The sequence below is a fragment of the Rhinolophus ferrumequinum genome, chromosome 12 (genome assembly GCF_004115265.2).
Source record: "Rhinolophus ferrumequinum isolate MPI-CBG mRhiFer1 chromosome 12, mRhiFer1_v1.p, whole genome shotgun sequence".
Classification (NCBI taxonomy): Eukaryota; Metazoa; Chordata; class Mammalia; order Chiroptera; family Rhinolophidae; genus Rhinolophus; species Rhinolophus ferrumequinum.
In genome coordinates this window covers 7723120-7737545 of record NC_046295.1, presented here as the reverse complement: position 1 = coordinate 7737545, position 14426 = coordinate 7723120, and the positions used below count along the sequence as shown (strand labels likewise).

The 14426-nt window shown below is 38.5% G+C and overlaps 2 protein-coding genes across 5 annotated transcripts in view; both read left to right on the top strand.

Annotated features, from left to right (window-relative positions):
- FANCC (FA complementation group C) overlaps positions 1-14426 on the top strand; it is a 321103-nt gene that overhangs the window by 81174 nt on the left and 225503 nt on the right. For 3 of the 4 annotated variants that reach the window (XR_004424715.1, XM_033123709.1, XM_033123707.1), the window contains exon 1: positions 88-287. The exons of the other annotated variant lie outside the window; for it this stretch is intronic. The gene's annotated coding sequence lies outside the window, so the exon portion shown is untranslated. Of the gene's footprint in view, positions 1-87; positions 288-14426 lie in introns of those variants that run through there. 4 annotated transcript variants of the gene reach the window in all.
- Positions 701-8080, top strand: LOC117032056 (uncharacterized). Its single transcript, XM_033123196.1, is given in 5 exon segments — positions 701-951; positions 6375-6566; positions 7597-7763; positions 7766-7926; positions 7928-8080. Coding segments are annotated over 5 exon segments (924 nt in total).

Sequence of the window (14426 nt, the reverse complement as noted above, 5' to 3'; positions counted from 1 at the left end):
GGTGCTAGGTCCCCGCCCCGCCCCCAAGAGCCCAAGATTCGTCGGAGTTTTCCCGCGATGCCGCGGGGCGCGTGGGTCCGCTCGCCGAGCCCCAGAGTGCACTGCGGGCACGTGCGCGCGCGCCCGCCACTCCACTGCCGAGCGACCGCGGGAAAATTCCAAAAAAGTCAAAATAAAACAAAAAACCAGTACGAGGCAAAGCCAATTTTCAAGCCACAGAACCCGGGTGGTGGCGTCCTTTCCACCACTGCCCAAACTGCTGAAGCAGCTCTGGCGTGGACCACCCGGTAAGAGAACGGCTGCAGAACGAGAGCTAAGGCGGCCTTGGGGGTCTGGGCGACACGTCAGCCTGGGTGTGTGAGTGTGGGTAGGGAGGGAAGACTCGCGAGAACGTCCGTAGCGTCCCGCGCCTGGAGGTGGGTGAACGAGGCTCCCGCCGAGTGCAGGGGTCGAGGAGGGACGGTGGGTAGGGGCGTGAGGTGGCGCCAGACCGCGGAGGGGCGTGGCCACCGGCGAGGGGCGTGGCCAGAAGGCGGGGCAGGGCCAGGGGGTGGGACCGGCGGTGGGGTCACGTGGAAGGGAGTCCCCAGAACGGTTGGGAGCTGGGACTTGGAATTTTGTTTCTTATTGTTCATTGAGGCAGGCAGCTATGTCTTCTTAAAAGCGGCGGAGCAAAGGTGAATTTCTTCAACCCGGATCCATGGGAGCTGTTGAAAGCTCGCGCCCTTCAACCCATCATCCTCTACAGCTGGCCCCATGCTCTCCGCCTCCCCCTTGCGTCTGGGCCTTTGGAGGGGCGAGGCCAATTCGGGGAGCCTGGGGCGCGGCTGTTACCCCTCCCGCCCTCCAGGCCTTTCATCCTACGATCTTTTTGATGGGCGATCGTCTCCCCACAACTTTATTTGAATGCCCGGCCAAATCGCGTCCAGAACACTTGAGAGATTTTTGGGGGTTTGTTTGTTGGTTTGCTTTTAAGATATTTTTTACATGGGCGCGTTTACAACTATGAACCCTTTATGGTCATGTTGTATGGGCTAGAGGTCTGGAGGAGGAAATTTTTTGAAATACGAGAAATCTGTGGCCAGAATTTTAAGGAAAGAGGACGAGGAATTTTCTGGCAAAGATCTGTGTGTGCCTATGCTTTTGTCCTAACCTGAAACCTGGAAAGCTCTCTGGCTCCCGGTTTTGTTCTAATTTGTGTTCCATTTAATGCATCCTAACTGAAATGTGATTGACTTATCATTTAACAGGAGCAGGGCACTTTGGGCCACCCAACGTAAGCTATTTATGGATGTCACTCACCTTCAGTGATGTGCAGCTCAGAACATTTTCTCATTACTCCCCTCAGGAGGGGGAGGAAAGGTTGTTACAAATGATAGAATTCATACCATGTGTTGGGATCATTTATTACATAAGCTTAGATAGAAAACATGTTCATTGTGACTTTATCCATTAAACTTAAACCAAATTGATGTTTCAATCTAATGTACTGTGCCAGATTCACATGGAAATCAGCACACATACATTACTCATATACAAGAAAGGCTGCACATCAGAAAAGAACTTGCTTTTCCTAGTTATATCAAAAACCTTTCCCCCAGAATGAATGTTAGATCCTATTTATTTAGAATTGGACTAATTATACTTTGGTATATTATATATACATTTTAATTCACTTTTCATTATTTGTCGTATTCTTCTTGATTTCTTGAAAAACATTTGCTAAGTTTCCAGAAAAGAGAGGCAAACTCTATATTAGAATTTTTGTTTTGTTTGCTAATAAGAAGCATTAACTTGATTGATTGGCTGGATGTGGAAGATGTGTTGATGCATGCATGTGAAACTGGGCATGTACATTTAAAAATAAAGGGTATTTTAAACTAGTTCCATATTTCAGCAAGTAGTTCCAGTAACAATTATACAAATTTCGTATTTATGAAAACCAGCTACAGGGAGGCCAGCCTGGCCAGTAGAAAGTTGGATTGATTAGCTAGGCTGCAGAGTGCCAGAGAAATCTCACATGTGTGGTAGTTCCAGGTTGGTAGTGGTGAAGTCTCAAATCAGGCTGGAAATAAGCACCAAACAGATTTATAAAATTTTATTTTAGGCTGGGTATGTATATTCTCTGTTCTTGTTTATGGGTCCTGAATGACTGACTTTAATATAAAAGAACACCAAGAGGAGAAGTACATTGAGTTTGCAGTATTTTAATACAAATGCAGAAGTAGAGAAGGAAAAAGTTAAAAATTCATCAGAAAAGTTAGATAACAATGTAAATCTTGAGCATTTTATTTTCTACTCAATATCGATTTTTTTGACTCAGTTTGGAAGAGACTTTGCAAGGTTATCTGGTCAGTTCTCTTAGGCTCTTCATAAACTCTGCTGCATATGCAGAAATCATTTCCCTGTTAATATCTCTAATATAGGAAGGAACATCTATAATCTTCCGGGTACCTTTATCTAGTTATAAGAAGGCACAGTTCATATGGCAGTCACCTTTTTGAAGTGATACACTCTGTCTTCCAAAGAATTAAGTGGTTTTTAGTTAAGTTAGTAGGTTTTGGGAATTGTGCAGTGATCACCACAATTCAGTTTTAAAGCATTTGCATCACCATAACACGTTCGTGCCTGCAAGTTTGTACTCAGCCCTTGTACTGGCTTTCAGCCTCAGGCAACGATTGATTTGCTTTCTTTCTCTATAGATTAGTCTTTTGGGACATTTCATATAAATGAATTGATGAAATAAGTGCTGTCTTGTGTCTGGCTTCTTTCACGTAGCATAATGTTTCTGAGGTTCATCCATGTTGTAGCAGGTGTCAGTAGTTTGTTCCTGGTTATTGCTGAGTAGTGTTCCATTGTGTGGAAGGACCACATTTCGTTTATCCATTCATCAGTTAACGGACACTTGAGTTCCTCCTGCTTTTTGGCTATTATGAATAATGCTGCTGTGAGCATTCGTGTACAAGTCTTTGTGTGGACATATGTTTTCATTTTTCTTGGATAGATACCTGTGAGTGGAATTGCTGGGTTGTATAGTAAGAAACTGCCAAACTGCTTTCCAACGTGGCTGTACCATTTTATATTCCCACCAGCAATATATGAAGGTTTCAATTTTTCCATATCTTCACTTGTTTATTGTGTCTTTAATTATAGCCATCCTAGTCTAGTAGGTGTGAAGTAGTATGTCTTTGTTGAACATATTTTCGTGTGTATATTAGCAAACCTTATGTCGTCTTTGAAATGTCTATTGAAATCTTTGGTCCATTCTTTGATTGGGGTGTGTATCATCTTGGGTTTTAATCATTCTTTGTATATTCTGCATGCAAGCTTATTATCAGATACATGTTTTGCAAATAATTTCTCTCAGTCTGTTACTTTATTTTCTTCATGGTATCTTTTGAAGCACAAAAATTTTAATTTTGAGGAAGTCCAATTTATCGATTTTTTTTTCTTTTTTTGGCTCCTGCTTTAGGTTTATGATCAATTTCTGTTAACTTCTGCATATTGTATTAGATGTACAAATTCTTCATCCTTTTTTAACGTAGATATCCAATTGTCCCAGCACTATTTATTGAAAAAAACTGTCCTTCCTTTAATTGCCTTGGCACTTTTGTGAAAAATCAATTGACCATAAATTATTTTTAGACTCTGTTTCAGTGGTCTGTGTGCTTGTTCTTCTACCAGTGCCATGTTGTCTTGATTATGGCACTGTATAGTAAATTTTGAAATTGGGTAGTGTAAGTTTTCCGTTCTTTTTCTTCTTTTTCAAATTGCTTTGGCTATTCTGGGTTCCTTACATTTTCATACAGCTTGTCATTTTTTTCCAAAAAAGCCTTTTGTGATGGATTTTGATAGAAATTGCATTGATTCTGTATATCTGTTTGGGGGAGAATTGCCATGTTAACATGAACATGGAATGTCTTTCTCTTTGTTTAGCTCTTTAATTTCTCTCACCCACGTTTTGTAATTTTCAGTGTACAAGTCTTGTCCTTCTTTTGTTAAATTTATTTTGAAGTGTTTCATTTCTGATGCTATTGTGAATAGAATTTTTTTCAAATTTCATTTTTGGATTGTTCATTGCCAGTGTATAAAAATACAATTGATTTTTGTATATTAACTTTGTATCTGGTAACTTTATTATTTCAGGCAGGTTTTTTTGTGAATTCCTTAGAACTTTCTATATATACTATCATGCCATCTGTGAATATAGACAGTTTTATGTCTCCCTTTGCATCTGGACGCCTTTTTTTGCCTGGAACCTCCAGTACATTGCTGAGTAGAAGGGGGGAGTGGACATTCATAACTTGTTCCAGATCTCAGGGGGAAGCATTTAATCTTTTACCAATAGGTTTGATGTTAGCTATAAATTTTTCATAAATGCTGTTTATCAGATTGAGGAAGTTTCCTTCTGTTCATAGGTTGTTGAGAGTTCTTATCATGAATAAATAAATGTTGGATTTTGTCAGATGCTCTTCTGCATCTACTGAGATGACACTGGTTTGTTTCTTTATTAATATAATTTATTATATTAATTGATTTTTACTGTTATACTAATTTTGCATTCCTGGAATAAATCCCACTTTGTCATGGTATATAATCCATTTTATGTGTTACTGGATTTGGTTTAGTAATATTTTGTTTAGGATATTTGTGTCTATGTTCACGAGGAATATTGCTGGGTGATTTTCTTGTGATGTCTTTGTCTGGCTTTAGATTTATGGTAATACTGGCCTTAGAATGAGTTGGGAAGTGTTTTCTCCACTTACATTTTCTGAGTTTGTGAAGGATTAGTATTCTTTAAATATTCGATCGAATTCACCCATGAAGTTATCTGTTCCTGGATTTTTCTTTATGGGAAAATTTTAAATTAAGAACTAACTCTTCATTTCATTGATTTTATTTATTGGTTTTCTGTTTCATTGATTTCTGTGCGCATCTTTATGTCTTTCCTTCTGCTTTCTTTGTGTTTAGTTTGCTCTATTTTTTCTAGTTTCTTAAGGTAGAAGCTTAAGTTACTGAACTGAGACCTTTATTCTTTTCTAATGCAGCTGTTCAAAGTTACAGATTTTTCTTTTAAGCATTGTATAAGCAGCATCCCACAGATTTCGATACATTGTATTTTTGTTTTTATTCAGTTCAAGATATTTTCTGATTTTCTTTGATTTCTTTTTTGACCCATTGTCTATCTAAAGATAGAACCGTCCTTACGAGTGAATAAGTTTTTACCCTTTCCCAAAATGAGCGGATGCACAATTCCAAGAGTTATTATATTTATTGCTAACTAAATTACTTTTCAATATCAGCCATAGTCCCACAGAATGTTCTGTTGCCTGAAGACTAAATTGTAAAGTTAACTTCCAACAACTTGTATATAAAATAAAAACGGGAAGAAGAGAGAAGATAATTTGCTAACATATATACATACATACATTTAATAAGCAGTCATGCAAAACTACTACAGTCCTTGGTTCTGTAGTTGGCCACAAGGCTGTAATTGACAATGATGAGTTCTTTCAATTCCCTGTTTCATGTATTTTCTTTGCCCTCAACCAGAGCCTTAGGTGGTTGGAGTTTTTTACCCGGTGAATGATCAAACCTTTATTCTTGGAGGATCTGAGCTATGGAGCCTTCTCTTGCTCTGATCCCACTCAAAAGAGGCAGCTTTACATGTGACTATAGATGCACATGTCTATATGTTGCCTCCAAAATTCAAAATGTTCCACTCTAGTGTTGTCCTCTTTGCAAGGTAGGTGGTGCAAGGCGGAACAACTTCTATTTCATCCATAGAAGATATCTCAGCATGCACCAGACCAGGAATCAGCAAACTGTGGCCTCTGGGCCAAATCTGGCCTGCTTCCTGTGTTTGTATGATCTGTGAGGTAAGAAAAAAAAAAAATATATATGTACACACACACATATATATGTATGTGTGTGTATATATATATATTTAATTTTTTTTAAAAAATATGTTTTTAATTTTTAAAAGTTTTTAAAAATATATATATATTATTTATTTTTAATTGGGGAATATTGGGGAACAGTGTTTTATTACTTTTTTAAATTAAAAAATATATTTTTAAATTAAAAAAAATATATTTAAAAAAAAATTTTTTTTAATTGAGGAATATTGGGGAACAGTGTGTTTTTCCAGGACCCATCAGCTTCATGTCACGTCGTTGTTTTCAGTCTAGTTGTGGAGGGTGCAGCTCACTGGCCCATGTGGGAATCGAATCGGCATCCTTGGTGTTATGAGCACTGTGCTCTAACCACTGAGCCAACTGCCGCCTGGTAAGAATATTTAAAAGAAATTTTTAATGGGGAAAAGGAAGACTATGTGACAGATACCATCTAAGTTGCTGTTTCCTGCTCATCAGGTCCAGTCAACATAATGTTGTTCATGTAGAAGACAGTGTGGTATTTTATGTTACGGCAAGAGAAGTACCTGTAGCTCCCGCAGCCCACATAGCTTCCCTGGTGCCAGCTGCTGAGCTTGAAGGGCTCGTCCAGCGCATGGCGGCTTCAGTGCAGGGCTCCTGGATGCTCAGTGCAGGGCTCCTGGATGCTCAGTGCAGGGCCCATGCTCCAGCACTGGGCCCGCTGGTGCCAGGCTCCTAGGCACGTGGCTCTTCTGTCTTAGTTCCTGTAGTGCTATGGCCAGCAGCACCCAGCTGCCAACCGCTTAGCCCGTGTCCCCCACCAGTGACTGTGTAACAGAGTGCCTCCGGTGGGACACCTCCTTGGGAACAGCTTTTCATGGCATCCTATAGGGCGGGTTTCTGGCAAGTTATAAAAGGTGAATTATCAGCAAGTTCTGGTGCAGCGCCCACGGAGACATCACTGCCATTCAGTGCACCATGGCTCTGCCCGCTCAACAAGATGTAGACCTCATTTAGGGTGGGAAAGAGTGCCCTTCCTTGGGCACTATATCTCAGCCCTAGGAATAGTGGATGTTCCTTATATCTGCTCTCTCTGTATTCTTCAATTCTCTTTACTTCTGACCAGCTAATCTCTCGTTACTCACAATCCATTGTTATAATGAATGTTCTTTATATTTGATTTTCCCTGTTCAAATTGCTGTGTGGTTTCTCTGTCCTGATTGGGCCCAGACTGATCCATAATATACTTCCATCTTCCTCAAGGCACAGTAAGTGGTGGGAGTATTTAGCCTATTCATTTTCTTGAATTGTGAAAGTAAAACTTAAAGTTACTCCCACTTCAATATGACAAAAGGTAGGTTTTGGTGAGAATATGTCAGGCTTTTGTATAGTGATGAATTGGGCTTTATATTTTCTTTGTTCTTTCCAGGCCTTTGTAAATTAGAAACAGTGCAGGTATCTGGGGAAGTGGGGTTAGGGAGTAGAAGGAAAGGGGAAAAGAAATTGGGCTATGGTCATCGTTATGGTATGGACCCCCAGATGACCAGAGGGTCCCGCGGGGGCAGGACCCCCAGATGACCTGACTTTGCATATGTCTGACGACACTTCACATTACCTTTTACCCATGGTTTTCATTTTTCAGATTCCTGGGACTGTTTTTTTCCCCCCACTTTCCTCTAGAAGGCCAATGCTGATTTTGTAATAAAGAATTTATATTTAGCTCTTTTTCACTGCCTGCCCACTGCCGTCTTGGATCACATGCTGCTCCTGGGAAGGGCCTATCCCAGTCGGCTCTGCCCTACCGCCGCAGTGTCCCCACCTGGCTGAAGTTGACATCTAATGATGTGAAGGAGCAGATCTACAATCTGGCTAAGAAGGGGCTGACTCCCTACAAAGCCGTGTGACCCTGAGACACTCACACAGTGTTGCACAAGTACGTTCTGTGACAGGCAATAAAATCTTGAGAATTCTTAAGTCCAAAGGACTTGCTCCTGATCTTCCTGAGAATCTTTCTCATTTAATTAAGAAAGTTGTTGCTGTTCGAAAGCATACTTGAGAGGAACAGCAAGGATAAGGATGCTAAATTTCGTCTGATTCTGATCGAGAGCCGTATTCACTGGTTGGCTCGGTATTATAAGACCAAACGAGTCTTCCCCACCAATTGGAAATATAAGTCATCCATGGCCTCTACCCTGGTTGCATAAATTTGTCTATGTATTCAAGCAATCAAATCATTGTTTAACTAGGAAAACAAAATTTGTATTTAAATATTTTATGTAAATGTAATCTATTTTAGCAGAATCTGAGATCTGGGGTCTAGACTCTAGTGAGTTCCCATAAGACAGGTGAAACTGCTATTTTACACACACACACACACACACACACACACACGACGACGACGACGACGACGACGACTCAGGGTAGGTCTTATTTAAAAATACGAGCTTGGCTTTTTGACCCCTTACCTGGTTAGGCTTGAAGGTGCCTAATTACTAAACTGTTTTGCTTCTGTCATAGAGATTTGAGGTGCTATTTACCTCAGTGATTTCCAGAATCCTCCTGGGGCTAGTTCCTTTTTGTTGTTGTTGTTTATTTAAAGCAATCACATTATAAGTTCTCTTTGTACTTAATCCTAACCCTATCTCTCTGATTTCTGTTTGTACACTCACGTGCTGTTCTCATAGATTTCCTTATTAAATCCTGGTTCCTTGATGGTCACCAGGTCACCATTCCATTTCTGGTTATGAATAGTGAATTTTCCTCTGTCCTTACGCACTCTGGTTCATACTGTTGTCTTATGTGTGTATACCTTATTGCTACAATTCTTGACCAGCTTCTTCAGAATTATTGTTGGGGGCCTACCCAGCATCCTTTCCTCCTCCCTAACAGGGCCTAGATTTTCTTTCAGTTGTCACCATTAAGTATACCTCAAGGAACACTTGTCTCACAGTTCTTGGAGTTGATTTTGATTGGCTTAAAACAATCTGCCCTAAAATAGGCAATAAAGTTTGCATGGTCACGGTCATTGGATAGGGATGGGCATAAGCTTAAGGAAGTCCCGTATACATACACATGAAGTCTCTTATGTGGGATGCTGGAACGGAAGTGTATACTCTCTTTTGGATGGTGTGTGTAATGTGACTCCTGTAATGACTGAGCTGTTTTGCTATCTTGAGGCGAGCAGGGTGGAGATACGGGTTAACTGTGAAGTCTTCCCTATCTCTTAACTGGCCAGTTTCTTGAACCAATAAGTTCCTTTTATTGGTTTAGCCAGATTTGATTGGTGTGGCAGAGACATTTACTGCTTAGCCCTAGCTTTCTGAACTTGGGATCCCCAAACACGACCTCGTCCAATGTAGATATATGAGGTCCAACAATTAAGTTCACAAACTTGTTGCAATGATATGTTGCTAACATTTTTTTGATATCAGAGGGATTATTCATTATGAATTTGTACCAACTGAACAAACAGTTAACCAGGTTTACTATTTGGAAGTGCTGAAAAGGCTGCGTGAAAAAGTTAGACGACCTGAACTTTTCACCAACAATTCGTGGCTCTTACTTATATCACAACAATGCACCAGCTCACACAGCACTGTCCGTGAGGGAGTTTTTAGCCAGTAAACAAATAACTGTATCGGCACTCCCTCCCTACTCACCTGATCTGGCCCCCACTGACTTCTTTCTTTACCCGAAGATAAAGGAAATATTAAAATGAAGACATTTTGATGACATTCAGGACATGAAGGGTAATATGACGACAGCTCTGATGGCCATTCCAGGAAAAGAGTTCCAAAATTGCTTTGAAGTGTAGAGTAGGCATTGAGATTGGTGCATAGCTTCCCAAGAGGAGCACTTTGAAGGTGACCGTAGTGATATTCAGCAGTGAGGTATGGAGCACTTTTTCTAGGATGAGTTCACGAACTTAATTGTCTGACCTCGTGTATGATGATTCCTTAGCCTATCCCTGCAGATCAGAATTTGTAATAAAAGACGATTAGAATGTGTATTTGGACATTTCCAAATTGAAATGAGATCTAATTTCTGCTTTCATTTGAAGCCGTTTGCTATGTATCTGTAATCATAGACCTTGAGAGTAAGTAACCCTGTATTAGTGGTATAAAAGCATGACATTTTATTTATCAAGTAGAATTTTCTGCAGTATTTGGCACTCAGAAGAATATCCTGTTTCTGATTCTGAGCAGCACCATTAGAATTCTTAGCCATTACACTGTAAATGTTAACAAAGCTAGTGAAGGTTTTGCTTGCTGATAAGTATTTTGATGAATTGGTATTTTTTGAAACTGTGTAGCCAGTTTTTTTAGCAATAACAAACAAAAATGTTTTTATATGAAGTATTGCAAAAAGATTGATTTTAGTTTAAAATTTAGTGATTGTAAGATAAGTGCAGTGAAAAATATCTTAAATTTTGATAGTGACGTTTTTAGGAGACATGGAAAGCTAGAATTTTTTTTCTTTATATGAAAGTTTCTGGTATCTCTGTTTAGTTTTACAAGTGTGTTCTGTACACATGTAATGTATGCCTAACACTGTACTATGTCCTTTTAAAAGAATTTTTCTAATTTGTTTAATTTTAAAATAATTTGAATTTTTGAAGAGTTATCTATTCTTTAGACAAAATAGTGAAAATGGGACACGTCTTATAAAATATTCTTACATTTGATCAGAACCATCTTTGGTTACATTGTTTTGTGGCCACAGTGGCTATACGTTATTTGTTTTAAAAATTTAAATTGAGATATTATTGATATATAGTGAGCTACACATATGTCAAAACACATCAAATTGTGCCCGTTAGTGTATGCACATACCCTTAAAACCGTCACCACAATTAAGGTAATGAACACATACATTATCCCCCCAATTACCTAGTGCCCCTTGGTCATCCTCCCTCCTATTCCACTCCACCGTGCCCCCCATCCCAAGCAATCACCAATCTGCTTTCTGTCATTATAAATTAATTTGAAATTTTCTAAAATTTTATACAAATGGAACCAGACAGAATGTACTCCTTTTTTAAATCTTTTTTTTTCCACTTAGCACAATTGTTTTGAGAGTGGTCCCTGTTGTAGCAGGTATTAATAGTTTATTCCTTGTTATTGCTGAGTAGTGTTTCATTGTTTGGATATAGCACAGTGTATCTTTCGCCTTTTGAAGGACATTTGGGTAGTTTTTAGTTTTTGTACAAATAAAATTGTTGAGAATATATATGTACAGGTTTTTGTGTGGGCATATGCTTTCATTTCTCTTGGGTAAAAATCTAGGAGTGAAAGGGTTAGATTGTAGAGTAGGTGCTAGTTTAACCTTTTAAGAATTGCTAAACTGTTTTCAAAAGTGGTTATACCATTTTATGTTCCCACCAGCAGTGTTTTAGGGTTTCCAGTTGCCTCACATCTTCACCAATATGTATGGTTAGTCTCTTTAATTCTAGCCATTCTATGTGAGTATGTAGTGGTATCTCCTAGTAGTAGTAAATTGGGTTTCTCTAATGCAAGTCCTTTGTCAGATACATCATTTGCAAATGTTTTCTTCCCAGTCTGTGGCTTCCCTTTCATTTTCATAATGGTATCTTTTAAAAAACAAGAAGTTTTCATTTTCATGAAGTCCAATTTGTTATTTTACTTTAAAGTTTGTGCTTTTTGTATTCTAATTAAGAAATCTTTGCCTAATCCAATGTCACTATGATTTTCTCCAGTGTTTTCTTTTAGAGATTTCATAATTTTAGCTCTTATATTTTACATGTGTGATCCATTTTGAATTCATTTTTATGTATTGTGTGAAGAAATGATTCAGGTTCTTTTTTTTTTTTTTTTTTTTACATGTAGCTTTCCAGTTATTCCCGCAGTATTTCTTGAAAAGATTATTCTTTCCCTATTGAATTGCCTGGGAACTTTGTCAAAAAACACACAATATATGTGTGGCTCTATTTCTGACCTCTTTTTTTTTCTTTCTGTTTCATTGATGTAGTATATACATGTTTATATGCCTTGATTACAATAGCCTTTAATAAGTCTTGTAATCAAGTAGTATAAGTACTCCAGCTTCGTTTTTTTCAAAGGTTTTTGGTTGTTTTAGATTATTTACATGTACATTTTAGAATCAGTTTGTCCATATCTCCAAGAAGCCCTCCTGAGATTTGATTGGGATTGCATTGAATCTGTAGATCACATTAGGAGAATTGATAGCTTAACAATACTGAGTTTTCTGAGTACTTCTTTCTTCTGAGTAAATCATTAAGTATAAGGTCAGCTGTAGGTTTTTTTTGTAGATGTCCTTTATCAGGTTGAGGAGATTTCCCTCTATTCCTAGTTTGGTGAGGGTTTTTATCATGAATGGATATTAATTTTTGTAACATGCTTTTTCTGTCTCTGTTGAGGTACACCTGCATTCTTGGAGGTTCTATCCTCATTTAACTTTGACTGCCTTTGCGGTAATTTTGGGGTTCTCCACATTGTCATTTGTTTTGGAACCAAGCCTTAATGTCCATAATGGGGTTCATGGATATTAGTTTAGCATTTGTCAACCAACTCTGAGGGACAGGAATCTTCAAACTTTTGATGCCTAGATTCTTAGTTGGCTGAGGCATCCATATATATTTGTCTGGACATTCCTTTAACACATATTGAACACCATTTTAGTCTAAGTAAATGTTAGTTGTGGTAACAAACTCGTAAATCTCAGTGACTTAACATAATGCCACTTTTTGCTGATGTCACAGTCCCCTGTGTATTAAATGTCTCTTCGGTGCAGTTTTCATGGTGCAGATTTCCTGCAATCTGCGGGATCTGGGCTTCTTCCATTTTCTGGCTGGACTGACTCAGAAGCCTTCGCTTGTGTCTTGGGGGAGAATGTAGAAGACTGCACAGGACATTTCAAGGGTCAGATCTGGAAGTAGTGGACATCACTTATGCCCTTATTCTTTTGGCCGGAACTTAGTCATGGCCAGCCTGACTGCCAGGGAGCTGGGAAATACTCAGTTGCCCCCACACGTGGAGAGTACTGGTAAACTGTCATCCACACCTGTTATGTGACAGGCACTGTGCTAGGTGCTGGGGATATCACAGTGAGCAAAACACTCGGGTTCCTGCTGTGGCCAAAGTTGTCTTCCAGGATGGATTGGGAGGGGGGCTGTCATGGCATCCTTGGGTATTTGTTAAAAGAAGAATTGTTTAGTATCTTCCATTTGCCATGGGCCAGATAATTTCTGTTGCTGACAAAATTAAGGTAATAATTTTCATGAGAAAACAGCAAACCCCACTGAGTACATCAACATGCGTCATAGTATAATTGAAACATTAGAAAAAAAAAGTCACCAAAGTTCTTTTCAGCCTTGTAATGGTATTTTAAATAGATCTGTATAAAACAAGCATGGTGGAGATGATGAAGCAGAGACCAGGTCTGCTTTGCAGATATATTTTGTATGGCTTGCATGATGTTTTAAGATTTTTTTGAGTCATTTACTAACATTTAAATACTAAACAGTTTCACCTTAAAAAATCCCTATTTTCAGCTTTCTTTCTTTTTTCTTTTAAGACGAAAGGCAGTCTGACAACACTAAATCTAACTGACTTCTCTTTGGCAGTGCTGGCTGGAGCTAAGTCCTAACTGTCTTGTGTGGGTGTTGTCTCAAGCCCATCGGATGGCTTTAGTCATTTAACTTGCCCATTGTGGGCATTTGAATTTATGACCCTTGTCTGAAGTAATTTACTAACTTTTGAGTTATTTTGAAATGCATTTAGTTGTCAAATTAACACACAGGGAAAAATGGATATTTGAGAGCAAATTTTTCATACTCATTGGGGAAATCATTATAATAATCTGTGTTCTATGGTGAGTTCAAAGTTTCATACTTGTAGAAAAAAAGTTTATTATTATTATTATTATTATTGCTGAACAATAATATACCATATACCCTTTAGAAATTAGAGCTTTTGTCCTACTGATTTTAAAAGCATGGATTTTTAAAAAACAATTTTATTTATTTTATTGTTTTTTATTTTATTTTTTTACTTCTTTTGGTTTCTTGGTCCATTTCTAATATTACTTTGGCCATAAGCCCTATTAAACATGTTTCACACTTTCCAAATTATTTTCCTATAGATTATATGTGATTTTTACAGTAACCATATGTGCCAAGGTAAGATAGGCATTTAAAAAAGAAAGGAAAGAAAGAAAATCAGAGTGGGTCCCTTTCAAAAAAATTAACTTGGACTCTGATGAGGGGATTCCTGAGAGATTGCCCAAAAAACAGATAGCTGGCGGAGAACTTTTGGGCTACTTCTGTTTGTGCAGTTTTTAAATATGTTTCAATTATGGCATGATAACATTTTACATTTTCAGTTACTAAAGGAGTTGAGCATTTCTGGTTACTGATTCAACTGATTTTAGCAGAAAACGTTCACATTCAACAATTCTCTTTGAAATATTTACAGAGAAGGAAACAGGTTAGTGACAAAGCTGTTGACCGTTAACTAGAGAAGCTAACTCTTGCCTGGTGCTCTTTTATTGCAGCACAGCCCCAATTGCAAG